The 18,866-nt window shown below is 34.7% G+C and overlaps 3 protein-coding genes across 3 annotated transcripts; 2 read left to right on the top strand and 1 right to left on the bottom strand.

The window, feature by feature from the left end:
* On the top strand, positions 1 to 9,087 carry LOC112037334 (DEAD-box ATP-dependent RNA helicase 27). The gene is made up of 10 exons (XM_065774042.1): positions 1 to 547; positions 898 to 1,269; positions 2,874 to 2,999; positions 3,186 to 3,257; positions 3,850 to 4,149; positions 4,254 to 4,292; positions 4,409 to 4,513; positions 7,295 to 7,363; positions 7,450 to 7,575; positions 8,664 to 9,087. The coding sequence occupies exons 1-10, from the start codon at positions 119 to 121 to the stop codon at positions 8,844 to 8,846; spliced, it is 1,821 nt and encodes a 606-aa protein (XP_065630114.1). The 5' UTR covers positions 1 to 118; the 3' UTR covers positions 8,847 to 9,087.
* A 635-nt stretch (positions 9,088 to 9,722) lies between these two features.
* Positions 9,723 to 13,271, bottom strand: LOC112037336 (peroxynitrite isomerase Rv2717c). The gene is made up of 3 exons (XM_024070147.2): positions 12,864 to 13,271; positions 12,502 to 12,570; positions 9,723 to 10,067 (listed from the first exon to the last, which is right to left on the bottom strand). Exons 1-3 carry the CDS (start codon positions 13,191 to 13,193, stop codon positions 9,948 to 9,950), a joined length of 519 nt encoding a protein of 172 aa, XP_023925915.2. The 5' UTR covers positions 13,194 to 13,271; the 3' UTR covers positions 9,723 to 9,947.
* Positions 13,272 to 14,352: 1,081 nt separating this feature from the next.
* Positions 14,353 to 18,162, top strand: LOC112037335 (serine/threonine-protein kinase RHS3). Its single transcript, XM_024070146.2, has 4 exons — positions 14,353 to 14,639; positions 15,201 to 15,276; positions 15,492 to 16,378; positions 16,920 to 18,162. Exons 2-4 carry the CDS (start codon positions 15,238 to 15,240, stop codon positions 17,782 to 17,784), a joined length of 1,791 nt encoding a protein of 596 aa, XP_023925914.2. The 5' UTR covers positions 14,353 to 14,639; positions 15,201 to 15,237; the 3' UTR covers positions 17,785 to 18,162.
* Positions 18,163 to 18,866: the final 704 nt, after the last annotated feature.

Here is an 18,866-nt window from a genome sequence, read left to right as displayed (position 1 = left end):
AACAGTGACTGTGACTGACCCAAAAACCCTTTATAGAGAGAAACTGAAAATCTTCTTCTTCTTCCTCTTCCTTTGGAGATTGAAATCGAATCAGCTGAACAACAACAACAACAACAACATGGTCGAAGAAGATTCAGAGCTAAAACGCACAACAATGGTCGCTGACGAGACCAACAAGAAGAAGAAGAAGCGCAAGAGAAATAGACCCAACAAGAATTCAGCGGAGGAGGAGGAGCCTCAAATCCCGAAAAATGAAGAAGAGCAAGAAGAAGAAGTTGAAAAAGTTGAGGAGGAGGAGGAGAATAAAATGAAGAAGAAGAAGAAGAAGAAGAAAGAGAAGAAGGTGAAGATTGAAGGGGAGAAGAAAGAGGAAATGGAAGAGGAAGAGATAGAGAATGGTGAGGAATCGACGGAGGAGGAGGAGAAGAAGAAGAAGGTGAAGAAGAGTGGTGGTGGGATTATGAGCACTGAGTCCTTTGAATCTTTGGGTCTCTCTGAACCCACTTCCAATGCTATTAAGGATATTGGATTTCAATATATGACTCAGGTTAGCTTTCCCCAAATTCTCTCTCTCTCTCTCACTAAATTTATAATTCAATTTCAAAAGCCTTGCCTTGCCTTTGCTTGTTTCATTTCAATTCAACCTTAATTGTTATTATTATTATTATTGGGTTAGTTTGATTTCATGAGCAAAGAAATTCCATTTCCTTAAATCTGAGTTTACTTTGGAATATATGACTACTGCTGTTCTTTGATACATGAGTAAGTGTTCATTTGTATAAGCTGTTGCAAAACCGTGTTTTGGGTTTAAGATAAGTTTGTAGAAGAAGACTTATTAATTATTATGCTTAGAGCAATTTTTTTTTACCTTGCTTTTAAAAAAAAAATGCAATGCAGATTCAAGCCAGAGCAATTCCACCACTATTGCTTGGCAAAGACATTCTTGGAGCTGCAAGGACAGGTTCTGGGAAAACTCTTGCTTTTCTAATACCAGCTGTCGAGTTGTTACATCACAGCCATTTTTCTTCACGTAATGGAACCGGAGTCATCGTTATTTGCCCAACAAGGGAGCTGGCAATACAGACTCATGCTGTTGCGAAAGACCTTCTCAAGTACCATTCCCAGACTCTTGGTTTGGTTATTGGTGGTTCAGCTAGAAGATCGGAAGCAGAGCGTATTGTCAAAGGAGTGAATTTATTAGTTGCAACTCCTGGTCGACTGCTTGATCATCTTCAAAATACCAAGGGATTCATGTTTAAAACATTGAAGGTAATGCACACACAATTTCTTAACATTATTTTTGTTGTTATTATTAATATTTTTTCTACATATTATACTTTTTTAGCTGTTTAGGAGAATGTTGCTATACATGACTTTCTCATCAAATCTTATTTGTAACTTCAAACTGTTAACAGTATCACTGTTGTAAAAAATATCCCATCAAATTCTTATATTTTTCTCAAATCATTCCATGATATCCTCCTTGGTAACTGAATAACTTCAAATTTTTACTGCACTTCTATAAGAATATTTACCAAAATTCATCTAAGCAATTCAAATATATACAGATGCTTATGCAAATCATCTATCAAAAAATATTATAGCAAAAATCCCACAGCTGCTTTATACAAAATTTCTTTCAGGCAGCTTTCACAAAGCTACAATGTTATGAAATTAGTCCTTATTGGACCGCATAATGTGGAGACAACCTACCAACAAAGAAGAGATGATGTATATAGATACTGTTTATAAATTTAATAATTTCTAATTAAATGCATACTATATGCTAGTTCTCATGTCTCAGTATTGTGAATGAGTGATGGCAATAGGCCATCTTCGATTGGATTTCGAGTTGAATCTTGACTAGTTTCTTGCTTAGGTTTGAGTTCAATCTTGTGTTTGATTACATTTGCCTCAGAAAATCTGGGGTGTAGTGTATTCATTAGAGTAATTACTTTATGTTTGATGTGGACTATATGGAGGGAGTGAAATCAGTGTATTTTTGAAGATGTGGAGTGCACGACTTCATAGTTCTCTTTATGAGGGGTATTTTGTATCGGGTCTTACTGATAGTAATTCTTTTCACTCCTTCATAGAGTCAACTCATGTGTAGATATTATCCCATTGTAATTCTTTAGGCTACTTCATGTTTATTTTCATGATATAGTCTCTTTTCAATAATATTGTTATACCTATCAAATAATAATAATTATGATAACAACAACAAAGCCTTAGTCCCAAAATTTTAGGGTCAGCTATGGATCCTCAACAAATTAGCTAAGGTCGGCCACACGTATTATTTTCCTCCATTCTATTCTATCTGCAGTATACTCTCCGTTACTTCTTTACCTTGTAATGTATATTTAATTCATTTCTTTGTAATGAGGTACATTGATTATTTGATCAATTATGAGCATCAATGTATTCGATATCCATGTTGTTTCCTCTGGCAAAGTTTTCCTTCAGTCTGGGGATGGGAATCAGGGAGAATTTCAGTTCACAAAAATATATATATATATATATCATTTTTAACCCCAAGGTAGCACAATCTGCTAGGGACCATGCCTCATGAAGTGGATATCACTAGTTTGAAAACAACCCCCCCACTTCTCCACCCCCAAAATATAACTGTGAAAACCTTTTACAACAAAACAAACGAGTGATACATGTCAGCTAATTCATAGATTCCAATATTCCACCACTTGAAATTAGGATTGTGGGTCTGATGCTAGGACATTGCTGCTAAGGACAGATGTTATTTATTAGTCAATTTCTACATCTAGCATGCAATTTATTTTTCTGAAAAGATTCAACTTTGTTTAGCAATGTATTGATTAGAAATGGAAATATTCTCAGTTCCATTTACTTATCAGTTAGTAATTGAAATCATATGCTATATCATTTGTGGTAATATCCAAGGTTCTTTAACTGATTGTGAGTCGCTACTCAATGTGCAGAATAGGCAAACAGCTTTATTTTCAGCTACCCAGACTAAAAAGGTTAGTCATTTTGAAGCCACATAGTAGTTAATCTCTTCTCTTTTCCACGTTACAAATATTTTATGCTATTTCTTTCTTTTTCTTTCTTTTGTGGAGAAACTTTTGTTTCAACGTACTTTCACTTTTCTTGTGTGTGTATATAAATATCAAATAGTTTGGTTTTGATTTGGATTCTAAAATTTGTAGGTTGAGGATCTTGCACGCTTATCATTTCAGACAACTCCTATCTATATTGATGTGGATGCTGGGAGAAAAAAGGTAGATAAGTTTAATTTATAATTTATATACTACTACTTGACATGCAGTGCACATAAATAGCTTATTGTGACAGTGAGTGATCTTCTATCAAATAATTGCTATTGATAACTTTACTGATGTCGCGTCTATTAACATGATATTTTTATTGTACCTTTTAACACTGATGTTATTGGATGTCTTTGAGTATGAGATTATGAGACTGTGTAGGCTTTAATTTATGGCCTGATAATATTGTCTTTTAAAGAGTGAGAGAACAGACACTCTTGCTGGGACTGCATGTGTGTCCTCAGTGTGTTGGGAGAAAAAAAAGATATTTAAATAAATTCCTTTGATTTTAGATATGTTTTTATTTATTTTGAAGACTTAAAATAGCCATAAATTTTGCCTAAAAGTATGTATTAATTGATTAATTAATTAATTATGATATCTCCACTGTGAGGTGTCCTAATTTTTCAGGAATTGCCATGTTGCCATGTTCCGTGTCAATGACCTTGTTCATTTAACCACTTAGTATTGATGTCCTGGATTTATATCATGTTGCTTCTTCTTCAGCCCCTTGTCTTTTTAATCTGACAAGATCCTGGGTTTATAGGTCACCAATGAAGGGCTGCAGCAAGGCTATTGTGTTGTGCCTAGCGCCAAGAGATTTATTCTTTTGTATTCCTTCTTGAAAAGGAATCTGTCAAAGAAAGTGATGGTCTTCTTCTCTTCATGCAATTCAGTCAAATTCCATTCTGAACTACTGAGATACATTCAGGTGGACTGTCTTGATATCCATGGAAAGCAAAAGCAGCAGAAAAGGACATCAACCTTTTTTGACTTCTGCAAAGCAGAGAAGGGGATCTTATTATGTACTGATGTTGCTGCTCGTGGGCTTGATTTTCCTGATGTGGTATGTATCTTTTGTTTACTGTGTGACATAATTATTAATTTCTGTTATTGTTATTCCTGTTATGGTTTTAAATTCTGTTATTTTCCCCTTGTCTTCATTTGTAGGACTGGATTGTGCAGTATGATCCTCCAGATGAGCCCAAGGTGATTACTTCCCCATCCTGCCCTCCTATAACAAATTTAATATAATCTCTGTTTTCTATTCTATTCGTCTATGTTTGGTATAATGTTGAAATTTAGCTTGGGTTTACTCCTTTCAGGATTACGTTCATAGGGTTGGTCGAACAGCTCGTGGGGAAGGTGCAATAGGAAATGCTCTGATTTTTCTGATACCTGAAGAGTTGCAACTTCTTCGCCTTCTAAAGGTATAGTTTATTCACTGAATAAGAAAAGAAAAAGCAATCAAACAAAACAAACTAGAGGCCACTGATTTAGACAATCCTTATGTTAAAGCCGACACTTCCATATTTAGTATGATGTGAAGAGGCTCTTTTTTTTTTTTTTTGGGGGGGGNTCATTTGTATAAGCTGTTGCAAAACCGTGTTTTGGGTTTAAGATAAGTTTGTAGAAGAAGACTTATTAATTATTATGCTTAGAGCAATTTTTTTTTACCTTGCTTTTAAAAAAAAAATGCAATGCAGATTCAAGCCAGAGCAATTCCACCACTATTGCTTGGCAAAGACATTCTTGGAGCTGCAAGGACAGGTTCTGGGAAAACTCTTGCTTTTCTAATACCAGCTGTCGAGTTGTTACATCACAGCCATTTTTCTTCACGTAATGGAACCGGAGTCATCGTTATTTGCCCAACAAGGGAGCTGGCAATACAGACTCATGCTGTTGCGAAAGACCTTCTCAAGTACCATTCCCAGACTCTTGGTTTGGTTATTGGTGGTTCAGCTAGAAGATCGGAAGCAGAGCGTATTGTCAAAGGAGTGAATTTATTAGTTGCAACTCCTGGTCGACTGCTTGATCATCTTCAAAATACCAAGGGATTCATGTTTAAAACATTGAAGGTAATGCACACACAATTTCTTAACATTATTTTTGTTGTTATTATTAATATTTTTTCTACATATTATACTTTTTTAGCTGTTTAGGAGAATGTTGCTATACATGACTTTCTCATCAAATCTTATTTGTAACTTCAAACTGTTAACAGTATCACTGTTGTAAAAAATATCCCATCAAATTCTTATATTTTTCTCAAATCATTCCATGATATCCTCCTTGGTAACTGAATAACTTCAAATTTTTACTGCACTTCTATAAGAATATTTACCAAAATTCATCTAAGCAATTCAAATATATACAGATGCTTATGCAAATCATCTATCAAAAAATATTATAGCAAAAATCCCACAGCTGCTTTATACAAAATTTCTTTCAGGCAGCTTTCACAAAGCTACAATGTTATGAAATTAGTCCTTATTGGACCGCATAATGTGGAGACAACCTACCAACAAAGAAGAGATGATGTATATAGATACTGTTTATAAATTTAATAATTTCTAATTAAATGCATACTATATGCTAGTTCTCATGTCTCAGTATTGTGAATGAGTGATGGCAATAGGCCATCTTCGATTGGATTTCGAGTTGAATCTTGACTAGTTTCTTGCTTAGGTTTGAGTTCAATCTTGTGTTTGATTACATTTGCCTCAGAAAATCTGGGGTGTAGTGTATTCATTAGAGTAATTACTTTATGTTTGATGTGGACTATATGGAGGGAGTGAAATCAGTGTATTTTTGAAGATGTGGAGTGCACGACTTCATAGTTCTCTTTATGAGGGGTATTTTGTATCGGGTCTTACTGATAGTAATTCTTTTCACTCCTTCATAGAGTCAACTCATGTGTAGATATTATCCCATTGTAATTCTTTAGGCTACTTCATGTTTATTTTCATGATATAGTCTCTTTTCAATAATATTGTTATACCTATCAAATAATAATAATTATGATAACAACAACAAAGCCTTAGTCCCAAAATTTTAGGGTCAGCTATGGATCCTCAACAAATTAGCTAAGGTCGGCCACACGTATTATTTTCCTCCATTCTATTCTATCTGCAGTATACTCTCCGTTACTTCTTTACCTTGTAATGTATATTTAATTCATTTCTTTGTAATGAGGTACATTGATTATTTGATCAATTATGAGCATCAATGTATTCGATATCCATGTTGTTTCCTCTGGCAAAGTTTTCCTTCAGTCTGGGGATGGGAATCAGGGAGAATTTCAGTTCACAAAAATATATATATATATATATCATTTTTAACCCCAAGGTAGCACAATCTGCTAGGGACCATGCCTCATGAAGTGGATATCACTAGTTTGAAAACAACCCCCCCCCTTCCCCACCCCCCCCCCCAAAAAAAAAAAAAAACCATTTTCAGCTTCATGGGCTATGGATCCTCAATTAATTAGTTAAGTTGGCCACATGTATTTTTTTCCTCCATGGGGCCAAAACTTATTTATCAAAGAAACAATATTGTATTCATTCCAATAATATTGCATTTTTACCAGTAAAATATATATATATATATATATGTTGTGTTCTCTTGTCCTTCATTGAGTCATCATAGTGTTTTAAGTCCCTAAATTGTACTGACTTGATTTTAAGTTCCACAAAGGTGACATTAATTATAGACAGTATATTGCTTGTTAGATCATCTTTATCAAAGTAAAAAAAAAAAACGCTGGTTTGTTCATCCTTAGTCTCTAGAGATTATATGGATAGTCCAATGCATGATCCCTATCTTAATGTGCCTACAAAGTTTAGTTTTTTTATTTGAACAGCAGCATTAAGGAAAATTTTCACGGGGGGGGCGGGGTGGGGTGGTGGGGTGGGGTTGGTTGTTATTGTATAACTTAAAGTTTAGATTAAAATGAAGAATGGGGTGCGCAGTTGGGTTCAAGGCCCATTAAGTGCATGTGTAACTTACCTATTTTTTTAAAAATAAATACATTAAAAGAGCTTATAAAAAAAATGAAAAAGAAGAAAAAGACTATTGCTTTGTGGAGGTTTTTGTGAAGAAAAATGAGTAGGAATCAAATTAGTGGCCAATAGGTTTTTCCTTTATTTTCCATAATAAATTGTTGCTGTATAGTTGCTTGTTTTGCATCCTAAGATGACGTCTACTTTCAGGCAGAAAAAGTCCATGTTAAAGAGTATGAATTTGATCAAAAGAAGTTGGCTAATGTGCAGTCTCACCTGGTACTTTACTGCTTCCACATTGTATGATCAATATCTCTTCTATTTTAAACTGCTGGATTTAGTTTGGAGTATTTGGATTATTGCAGGAGAAGTTGGTGGGCAGTAACTATTACTTGAATAAGTCAGCTAAGGATGCATACAGATCCTACTTATTAGCATATAACTCTCACTCTATGAAAGACATCTTTGATGTTCACCGCCTTGATCTGCAGGTAAAAGCCATTTATATTTATAAGTGATCTGCGGGTAAAAAGCCTTTCTCCTTGGTAAACGGGAACTTCTATCATTTTAAATATATATTGTTGACAACAATTTTAGGGGTGACAAGAAAGTTCTAGAAATAAAAAATTCAAGGGCCTTTTCTTGAATTTGGGTGTCTTGAGCAATTTGGTTCCAAATAAGCACCTAGCTGGCTAAATTGGTGTTTTGGGTGAGCTTTATATCCACTAATTCTGGGAAAGGATCCTCTCAATTTAGGTTCAATGGAGTGTCCATTTGGAAATCTGTATTGCTTTGACCCTAGGGGGACGGCCCTAAGCACATTGTGAAAAGATGTGTCATATTTTTTATTAAAATTTTTAACACGTTTTTAAAGTATGTTTGTGTAGAACAATAATGGATTTCTTGATGGAGTCTCCATTTTAATCCAAATGGAGGGATTTTAATCCCCCAATTATGGGAGTTCCTCTCCATATTTGTGAACCTAAAATTTTGGGTAAAAGAGAAAATCCAACCAAACGTATGCATGGGAAAATACCTAATCATATTAAAAGAAAAAGCAAGTCCCTACATCAACATGGTGCTTGATTGCCTCATCTAAGGGTTACAATAACATCTCATCAACTATGAACCTTAGATGTCTGTTAGGCTGTAAGCTCTAGGCGTTTGTGGTATGTTCTGCTAGGTAATGACAAATAAAGAAACCAGCCAGACCGGTTTCTATTTTTGGAGAGACTTTTGCTTCTTATTAGGCTAGAGCTTAGGGCATTTAGCATCTTTTGGAAGAAGAAAACTGATTTCTTTTGGTATGACCAGCTATGCCTTAGCTTGCGATCAGCTTGTTTTTGGTTCAAAAATGTCAAGACAACTGTGCTGAATACTTACGGTGACATCATTAAACAGCAATTTGATTTGTGTAGGCTAGAGGTGTAGCCTGTGTAACCAATTTGACATGCTTGTTGACCTGAGTTCAAATGATTCTGATTTTTTTTTAAAGAAAAATTGATTGATCTCTGTTTGTTGTGCCGTAATATACAACATATAATACAATGCTCATGTTCTGGGTATTTTGTTTGTTCAGGCTGTTGCAGCTTCTTTCTGCTTTTCAAACCCACCAAAAGTAAATCTGAACATAGATAGTGGTGCTTCAAAGTTCAGAAGGAAAATGCGAAAAGTTGAAGGAGCTAAACATGGTTTTAGTGAGAGCAACCCTTATGGAAGACAGGGAGGTGGAGATGATAAACGACAATTTTCAAGGCATTAGATAGACAGGGTCTGTAGAGTGTTGTGCCTTTGCAATAGAGGGTTTTTCATTTTTCTTTTTCATCACCATGTACTGGTGGTCACGATATCTTGTGTATTGACCCTGATGATCTCTCGAGCAAAATCTTGTACGTGATGCGCATACAAGAAGCTTAACAAAAGTCAAACTCATGGAAATGCAGGCATAAATGCCCAAAAATTTTGATTTTAATGTTTAATTTTAATTAGTCCTAATTGGTTTCCTCTCTATGTTACACTATGCATGTTATTGTTCAGTTTTATATGCCTAAGCGACTGTGCGCATCAGGTCTCATCCTCACAACAACAATAATGGGTTTATGTTGAGTGTCTTGTAGTTCAACTGACATCTTTTGATATTTCTAATGATTTCTAGAATTCAAAATTCTCATCTCCATTGTAACTATCAAATTTACCTCACAAAAAAAAGGGCTTATTAGAAGTCTATAAATTTGGATGCACTTCATAATATCAATTCAATTACATGATCGTTTAGGTTTGATATCGGGTATGGGTATTTGGTGACTGAAGATGAATTCACGGCAATTGGTGAGACAAAGAAACAATTGGTGGCTCGGTAAAAGGATTGGCTTGTAAGAACAGAGAGAGAGAGATGACAGGTTTTGGGTCCCTTACCCCAGCCCCCTCCCCTCTCAATTTGGCTAAAAACTGTTAACTCATGTAAGAGGCATGCGATCCCTCCATTAATAAATGGACAGAGTATTGACAGCAAATTCAACAGATTGAGATTGTCTTCTTCATTGAATTTCTACAAGTGACATAATCACCTTTTAGAGAGAGAGACAGGAGAACAATATTCATAGTTATATGGCATAACTCTTGGACTAGAAAGTGGAAATAAGCAAAAAATCAGAATTTGTTGATGTAAATATACTTAGTGAAGAACTAAATTGTATTCTAATAAAGACTCAATTGTAAATGTCCATCCCCAAATTCCAACCAAGCTGGATATCACTATCATTTGAACAAAGGGGAAAAACTACACCTTTCCATCAGCGTCAGTTTCATATAGGGGTTTATTTTGATGCCCATTTATACACAACTTTTCTAAAGCATGCTTGCGTCACAATTTCTTGAGTGAGGCTTTGAGATGTGGTTGAAGACTAGTAGCATTTGTAGCCATCTGAAGCACATAAGATAGATCTCCTCCAATTAACTGAAAAACTCGGGTTATCTTTTCCACCTATAGCAGAAAAGGAAAGGAACATAGATTACTTAACAGTCAAAATATTTTATTTAGAGAGGGTGATGCAGCACAAAATTCCAAGTTACACCAATGAAAGAAAAAAAATCTAACATTGGCACCCAAGTAAGGAAATGAAATAATTTTTTAAACCCAGTATGAAAGGAAATAACTCAAAATTCAATTATATTAATTCCAGGAATAAATCAAATTCCAAAAATCAAATCAAATCCCATGAGTCAATCAGGTTCAATAGGCCTCCATCATCCAACCATAAGATTGGGGGACCGCATGGCTGCATCTGGTGTCCACAATAGAGAAAAAAAGAATTTTTTTACCAAAGCATCAAAATTGCTTAAAGAATATGAATGAACAACCAATAGATTGTCAGAAATAAATTCATTTATAATATTAGCATGTAGATTAGTCCAACGAGATGCTTGCATAGACACATAAATATATCAGTTTTAGAATATAAATGATGCTTGATCTCACAAATCTTCATTTCCAAAAGTGCAACAAATTTTCTCAATTAATAAATTACAATCACTTCCTTTATTAGTGTCCTTTAGAATGACCTTTAATATCCCTCAGAATGTCACCTGGTATACCTTCCTCATGTCCCCCATGATACTTCCATGAATCAAGATAGGCCCTCCCCAGTGATCTCTTGGTCTGTTTTGTTCATATCCTCTTACCCGACAGAGAGGGACATTTATCAAATCTGTAGATATGATCGGATTTGCTTGGCCCAAATAGACCTTTCATCTCATAGAAGGACACTTCTTTTACCAGTCCCATCAGAAGTTTTCTTTGCACACTTCTAAATCATTATCTTAAAACCGTCATCTTAGTGACAGTTATCAACTTCTCATCAACATTGCATGATATATGTACAATTCAACAATACTAAACCAAAACTAACCAGAAAATCAGGGAATCAGAAATCATCTGATAACTTTAGATGCTTGTCTAAACATTAACTGTAATAGAAATGCTTAATTTATTATGCAATATACGTAAGTAATAAGTTATAACAGTCTAATTGCTTGTGCTTAGAGAAAGGAAGTGGGAGGCAGAATATAAGTAGAAAAGAATGGAAGTGGGTGATTAATACTAATACAAAAAGGCGATTACATAAAAAGAAAGAAACACAATGTCCAAGTCCTAAAATTTTGATTGGGAAGCTCTTGCAAAGGCAAGGTCACATCATTTAGAGGCAAAAGTAGAGAGATTAGTGCAATCTATTTGACTCTAGTAATATGCAAAACAATTTTTAAAGATTAAAAACAGGATGATAGTGAGCAGTACTAATAGCAACCAATTTTAAACTTCAACTCTACTTATTCACCAAGAAAAGAACGCCTTTACACTTAAATAATTAGATTTGTATACTCTGCTTTAGGTTAATTTCCGTAGGCGATCATTCTATACCCCTATTTTTTATGAATATATTGAAGCAATAATAATTATAACTTCCAAATACCAGGCATCAAGTGTCCAGATGGGCAGATGAATAGTAAGCACAAGGGGAAGTAAAGTTCGTAAAACATACCCATTAAACAGAAAAGGACCATCAAGAATGAATTGCCAAAGACTCTACCTCGATTTTTAGTTGAGATCACAGATCCCTACAGATTTTCCAGAGGTATTATCACAATCAATTTAAGTCAAAAGTCAAGTGACGAGAACCTCTCCTGAGGACAAACCTCAAATGTAACTGAAGCTCCACATCAAAGATGATGCAAGCAATCTTTAACATTGCTATTCAAAGCTCAACTCAAATGCACATTTTGGAGGTATCTTCTATCTCAAGGTCAAGTTCAAGAACTTAACTTTCTCTGCACTAGAGCACCATCTTGACAGTTTTTGCAATAAAAATTTAGATTAGATATATACGGATCATGTTAATATTCCTTCTCATATAAAGTGTCTTTAGGCCAAAATGAGAGGGAAAATAATGGAGTCTGTTATCTTCATTGGAGTATAAAACAACCGCTTAACAAGAAAGTACTCACCTATGAATGCTCTCTACACATCATTAGAAGAATTCCATTGACATTTCCCGGATAACATTATCATATATATACCAGTTATCAAATGCATTTACGAAACTTTCACTTTTTGACAACAATAGGAAAAAGAAAATACTGCTCTACCTCCACTTCAAAAAATAAATAAATAAATAAAGAATGGAGACTGTTAAGAAAGCTCATTTATCACCATTTTTACACATGACCTCTAAAATATCCATGAAATTTATCAGCACAACCAATCCATAATGAAGAGGTCAAAACTGAGTTGTCATAGGAGAGTTAAGTAGTTCTAAAGGAAACCCATTCATTAAATAGTAGGATATTTTTCTATGTGAACCCATCATATCGTAAACCTGTTTTGCATCACGATACTACAATCAATAATCAGTATAAATTACCTTAGAAGCATTGCCCACAAGCTCACTTTGAAGCCTTATGACTTTTTCTTCTGCATCATATTCCCCTTTCTGGAATGGACATAAATATAACATCATCACCACATTCATCCCCAAACAGAGAAAAATGATACATGTGAACTGCCTATGATTTCACATTACATAAATTAAAGAAAAGATAGCTTCTTGATTCACAGAATTTTACATCAAATCAAAGAATCAACTTTGACCCATTTCTTCATTGTTTGAAACAATAACCCAAGTGAAGTCAGAAAAGAAAAAAGAAGAGTTAATTACTATTAAGTTTAGAATTGATGATTAGGCACAAAAAACATAGATAAGTAGTGCTACACTGCAGTACCTACCAGTACTTCAACAAGGCCAGTGCTTTGAGCAATGACAACTTCAATGGTACCATCGGGTCCGGGTCTCCAATAGCCACTCTCAGAGTGCATGGGCTCCCCAGAATGGAGTTTCCAAGTCTTCTGGGAGTAAGCAATGACGGGCTTGGAAGAGTTGTGAGAGAAATGAAGCTCTTCGATGTAAGAGAAGGAATTGATGGTGGGAAAACCACCTTCTCCTTGGCCTCTCCATGTTCCCAGCAGATATGATATTGGTGCTATTCCTGGGTGTACGGCCGATGCTGATGATGATGATGATGAAGATGGTGGTGGCGTTGGTGTTGGGCTCTCCATTTTTCTTCAACTTGACTCACTACTCCTGTTCCTTGGATATAGCTTTGGGATTTACATTTGCTTTTCCACCTTTGTCTTTTTGTGTGTGTGTTTGTGTTTTTTACCATTAATTTAGAAGTTTCAAGGGACATATTAGGCAAAATTGCATTAAGGTTGAATGAGTGTAAAAATACTTAAAATTTTTATTTTTTTATTTTTTTATTATTATTTTTTTTTACCTTCACATAAACAGTCATCTATAGGTTCTATACTCTCTCTAATAGTAAAATTGATTTTTTTTTTTCTAATCTTTTTCTTTTTTGGGAAATTTTTAAAATATTTTTTCAACTATTTAGATGAAAGCAGTATAAATAGTTTAAATTTTAGGGTAGGTGTGTATTATTATAAATTACAAGAGAGGTAAGTATAATAATAGAAAACCTCAGTGTATTATTTTAAGCTACTGAAAACTATGAGATTCTCAAACATGTACTAAGTATTCAAGTTGTGCTAAAGAAGACCGAATGGTAGTGCTAAATTTTCGTTTGTTTACTATTGTAATCAATAAGTGGCAATTTAATCAATGAGTTGTTTTTCACATTATTTTCTCTGAAATGAACCCCTAATTTAGACAAAATAGTGAATATTATTACAATTCTCTCAAATTAGAATGTTAGTAATTTAATAATTTTGAAATTTGGGGGGAGGGGGGGGGGGATTGTAAAAAGCTATGTGAAAGATTATGATAGGGAAAATGCAATTTGCCCTTAAAAAAATGGTGACATGGTAATGTAGTGATATTGCTCTAGAGACATGCAATTTGTTCAATGTGTCTTACTTGATCCAAAAACAAAAATTGAAATAAATAAATAATTTACGTCATGAAACAAGTTACCCGCAATGAAATTACTGCCCCATTCTGTTAGTTTTAGTTTAGGCTAAATTTGGTAAGTTATAGAGTTTGAATTCAAGGATAGAGAGAACTAAGTGCCTATCCATCCGTCTTCACTCATGACCTTTTCTTTCTTTTCTCTTTCCTTCCTGTTACAAGTTTGAAACACTCTCTCTTTTTCTCCTTGACACTCACACAAATTGATTTATTTATTATTATTTTTTTTTCATATACAAAATATAAAATTGAGATTTTCTAATTGTAGTTCTGTTATTAGTCTCTCAATTTTGTTCCACAAATTTCTCTTAAAAATTGTCACTCCTGATGATTGGTGGTGCATGGTGGTTCAATCAAGAACAAGTTCCAACTCATTCACTCTCAACACCCAGTTTCCCTTTCCTTTCTCTTTCCCTCCCTCCCTTTACTCCCTCTCCTCTTTTTTCTCTCCCAAATTCCAACAAAAAGTTGTTCCCTTTCATTCATATTATTCAACACAAATGCAATGACTTGTCAGGAACACAAACAAAAAAAATTACAACTTGGTTCTTCTTGCTGCTATCATTGTTCAATTTCTGGTTTGTCCTGCATTCCCTTCCATATTTTATCATATTGGTCTCTGCTAGTTTTGCATTTGCATTGATCTTTTCCTTGTTTTTGTGTGTGTGCTTGTTGTTGTATTGCTTTTTGCCTGTTTGCATTTTTTTTTTTAATCCAACTATGACGTTTTGATTTGTTTGTGTTGGGTCATACCATAACGTGCATGCCACTCATGTTGATTTGGTATGCATAATACATGTTTCAAAAGTTGGTAGCTTTTGCTATGGACTTATTTGTTTGACATGTTCTTATTCATTGCAAAATTTCATACACGTAAAGGAGTTTAGGCTCATAAATGATTATTATGGATACATGTATAGAAGAATTGGCAACTGCATTGTCCACAAGGTTTATAGATTATGATTCATTTGAATGGAGGATCTAGTTGCTGATTAATCTGAGAATGTTGTATTGATACGTACAAGATCTCGAATGTCCAACATTTCTATACACACAACATCACATCATGTCATCTGTTACAAATTTGTTATGCATTTTATTTTGGGAGAAATAATTCATATTTATACAAATCTTGTCAGAGCTCCTGCTGAGTGGTGGTGTTTCGTAGCCCTAAAAATGTCATCAAAGCCTCTCAAGAGACTAGACTCATCTGAGGTAAACATGCTCTATATCTAGACTCATTCATGCACTATCATTCTTTTTAGAAACAAATCTAACAATAGACATGATATTATTGTTTGAAATGGATTGCTCTTCAATGAAATTATTGAGAAGAGGAAATAAAACTGTAAATTAGTCTAGACTAATTATTTAAACATGTGAAGAATTACATATTGTGATAAAAATAAAATTTTCATTTGTTAATACAGGTGTGCTACCTTTCATCTGAAAAAGCACCATGGAGACCCAAAAAGACGGTTGATGTTGCAAATAGTGCTGCTGGTTCAGACAATGACTTACTGTATGAGCCCAAAAAACTCGAAAAAGTAGCAAAAGCTTATGTTGATTCATCTCAAGATCCAACAAGTAAACCTGGACAGAAGGATCCAAAGTCCAGAAGGAAACCAAATTTGACAATTGACCCTCCATTTGATCTCAGAAACATGGACCAGCCAGTTGGCAAGTTTGTTTCTAATTCCAGTATTACCTATAATGGAATTCCAAGCCCAAGCTATAATGTTATTCCAAGCCCAAGGACACCTGGAAAATCTGAATTCCCAAAAACTTCAACAGCAGGGATAGCTGGAGTAACACCAGGAAGCACAAAGACAAATGGTGGAAAGAGTACCAGTTCCTTCACCAACCCTGGCCAAGGGATTGTGAATGGTTCTCGTAGCAATAGCTTAGAGGGCTCCAACACACCCCTCAGGCCACACACCGGTGGAGATGTACGGTGGGATGCCATTAACATAGTTTCCAAAGGTTCCCCTCTAAATCTTGGCCATTTTCGGCTTCTCAAGCGCATTGGTTATGGAGATATTGGGAGTGTTTATCTTGTCGAGCTTAGAGGAACAAAGACCTATTTTGCCATGAAAGTCATGGACAAGGGCTCTCTTGCGAGTAGAAACAAGCTTTTGCGAGCACAGACAGAAAGGGAGATACTTGGACTTCTTGACCACCCATTCTTGCCTACTCTATACTCATACTTTGAGACTGAGAAATTCTATTGTTTGGTCATGGAATTCTGTAGTGGTGGTAATCTTCATTCTCTTCGCCAAAAACAACCCAACAAACACTTCACTGAGGAGGCTGCACGGTTAGTACTTACCACCTATTTACATTTTCACTGTATTCTTTGATTATCAGTCAAGTTTATCTTTCTACAAATTGTTGAAATTGGTTTAATATTTTTCTGATGATGAATTTTATTTTATGATGGTATTTAAAGCATATACATCATACTATTTGAACAACTAGAATAAAGGAGGCCTAAGATTTTTAAAGAATTATTAATACTTATCTAAATTTGCTTATTGAATTGAATTTCTTGTGTTGATTTGATTTTAGACATTGAGAGCAAACATATTTCTTAAGTTCTTACATCTTTTAACAGGTTTATTTTTTTCATCAGAGGTGTTGTTAGCACTTTAGTTCCTACACATACTAGGCATTGTATACAGGGATTTGATATAGCGTTACCTTGCGCTATTAGACCAACCAGAATAAAGGAGGCCTAAAATTTTTAAAGAATTACTAATACTTATCGAAATTTGCTTAGTGAATTGAATTTATTGTGCTGATTTGATTTTAGACATTCAGAGCAAATAGATTTCTCAAGTTCTTACATCTTTTAACAGGTTTTATGCATCAGAGGTGTTGTTAGCACTTGAGTACCTGCACATGCTAGGCATTGTATACAGGGATTTGAAGCCTGAAAATGTACTAGTGAGAGAAGAGGGTCATATCATGCTCTCGGATTTTGACTTATCCCTACGTTGCTCCGTGAGTCCTACACTTGTGAAGTCTTCAGCTACCAATGTAAACAACATTAGTGTTGCTGGTGGAATCTTAGATAATGAGTTGGTAATTCATGGTTGTATGCAGCCATCAAATTTTCTTCCACGCATTTTACCAAATAAAAAGAATCGAAAATCAAAATCAGATTCTGGTTTGTGTGCTGGAGGCTCCCTTCCTGAACTGATGGCAGAGCCAACAAATGTGCGCTCAATGTCCTTTGTTGGTACACATGAATATCTAGCACCGGAGATCATCCGTGGAGAGGGTCATGGCAGTGCAGTGGATTGGTGGACATTTGGCATCTTCTTGTATGAGCTATTGCATGGGACAACTCCCTTCAAAGGTTCAGGCAATCGTGCCACACTGTTCAATGTTGTAGGCCAGCCACTTAGATTTCCTGAAACTCCACAAGTAAGCAATGTGGCTCGTGATCTCATACGAGGACTTTTGGTAAAAGAACCAAATAAGCGGATTGCATATAAAAGGGGTGCTACAGAAATAAAACAACACCCATTTTTTGAGGGAGTGAACTGGGCCTTGGTGAGATGTGCAACACCTCCCCACATTCCTGATCCTGTAGACTTCTCACAATATGCTAGCAAAGAGGCAATCCCTGCAGAGAAGAAAATGACAGAAATTGGAGGAGGTGACAAAAACAGCAATAGTCCTAAGGATCATCCTTATATAGATTTTGAGTACTTTTAGAAATAAGAGACCCGCCTTCTAATTTGACAATTTTATACATTTCTGGAGGGAATTTACCTTGTATGAAGAGCAGAAACAAACAAATGAATCATAATTAGACATATTTGTTGATGGTGTACTGAAGAAGACCTCTCTGGAGCATAACATTATTTCATTGATTCACATTTCAGATGAAGAGGAATAAATATATTGTATATGTAGGGATGGAAATCTTCATTCAAAGGTTTTGCATTCACTTTTTTTTTTTTTTTCCTTCTGGGGGGGCGGGTGTTAATATTCAAGACTTTATCAATATACTGAATTGGTTTACTTGGGTTTCTTGTTATGATGTCACTATATTTAAGATGATTTGAAGTAGAAGTATTCAGCTTTCAGGCACTCTAATATCAACAATAATAATTTTAATTGTTATTACTCTAGGTTGAATCGAAAAACTTAGTCTGGCTATATGAAACTTATGTACTAAAAAGATTGAGAAAAAAAATCTAATATATTATACTAATTTGAAGAGATGGAAAGGAAAAATGGTAAGACAATTGGTTCTAAATTTACAATCATGATCAGTAAGTGTCTGTTTGGCAAAAATTATTTTTGCCAACTTATTTTTGTTATTATTTATGGGTTCCACTGCACTTTTTGGTACTATTTATAGGTCCTACTATACTATTCCAGTTAAATTTTACATTTATTTACAATACTTTCAGCAAAAAGTTTTCAATTTTAGCAAAATAAACGAATCCCAAACAGACCCTAAATTTCTTAAAAAGATATAAGCTTCTTAATTTACAAATAATTCCAATGACATGAAAAATTTTCACAAATATTTAACAGCTTTCAAGCTAACAATTTATTAATGGTGTAAGCATATGACCTGCAATTTGGTAACATGCAATATGTGCAATGTGTCTATTAGGTTCAACCAATTATAGTCACCTCAATTAAAAATCCATGGCAAGTCCACTCCAATACGCTCTTGTTAAAGGTGAATAATAAAGTGATGTTAATAATAGATTCATATATGAATTAATAAATATGTACCAACTAAACTGTGGTGTAATCTTTTATCAATAAACTCGCGTGTT

The sequence above is a fragment of the Quercus suber genome, unplaced genomic scaffold (genome assembly GCF_002906115.3).
Source record: "Quercus suber isolate HL8 unplaced genomic scaffold, Cork oak 2.0 scaffold_85, whole genome shotgun sequence".
Classification (NCBI taxonomy): Eukaryota; Viridiplantae; Streptophyta; class Magnoliopsida; order Fagales; family Fagaceae; genus Quercus; species Quercus suber.
This window is presented reverse-complemented; position numbering and strand designations above follow the sequence as displayed.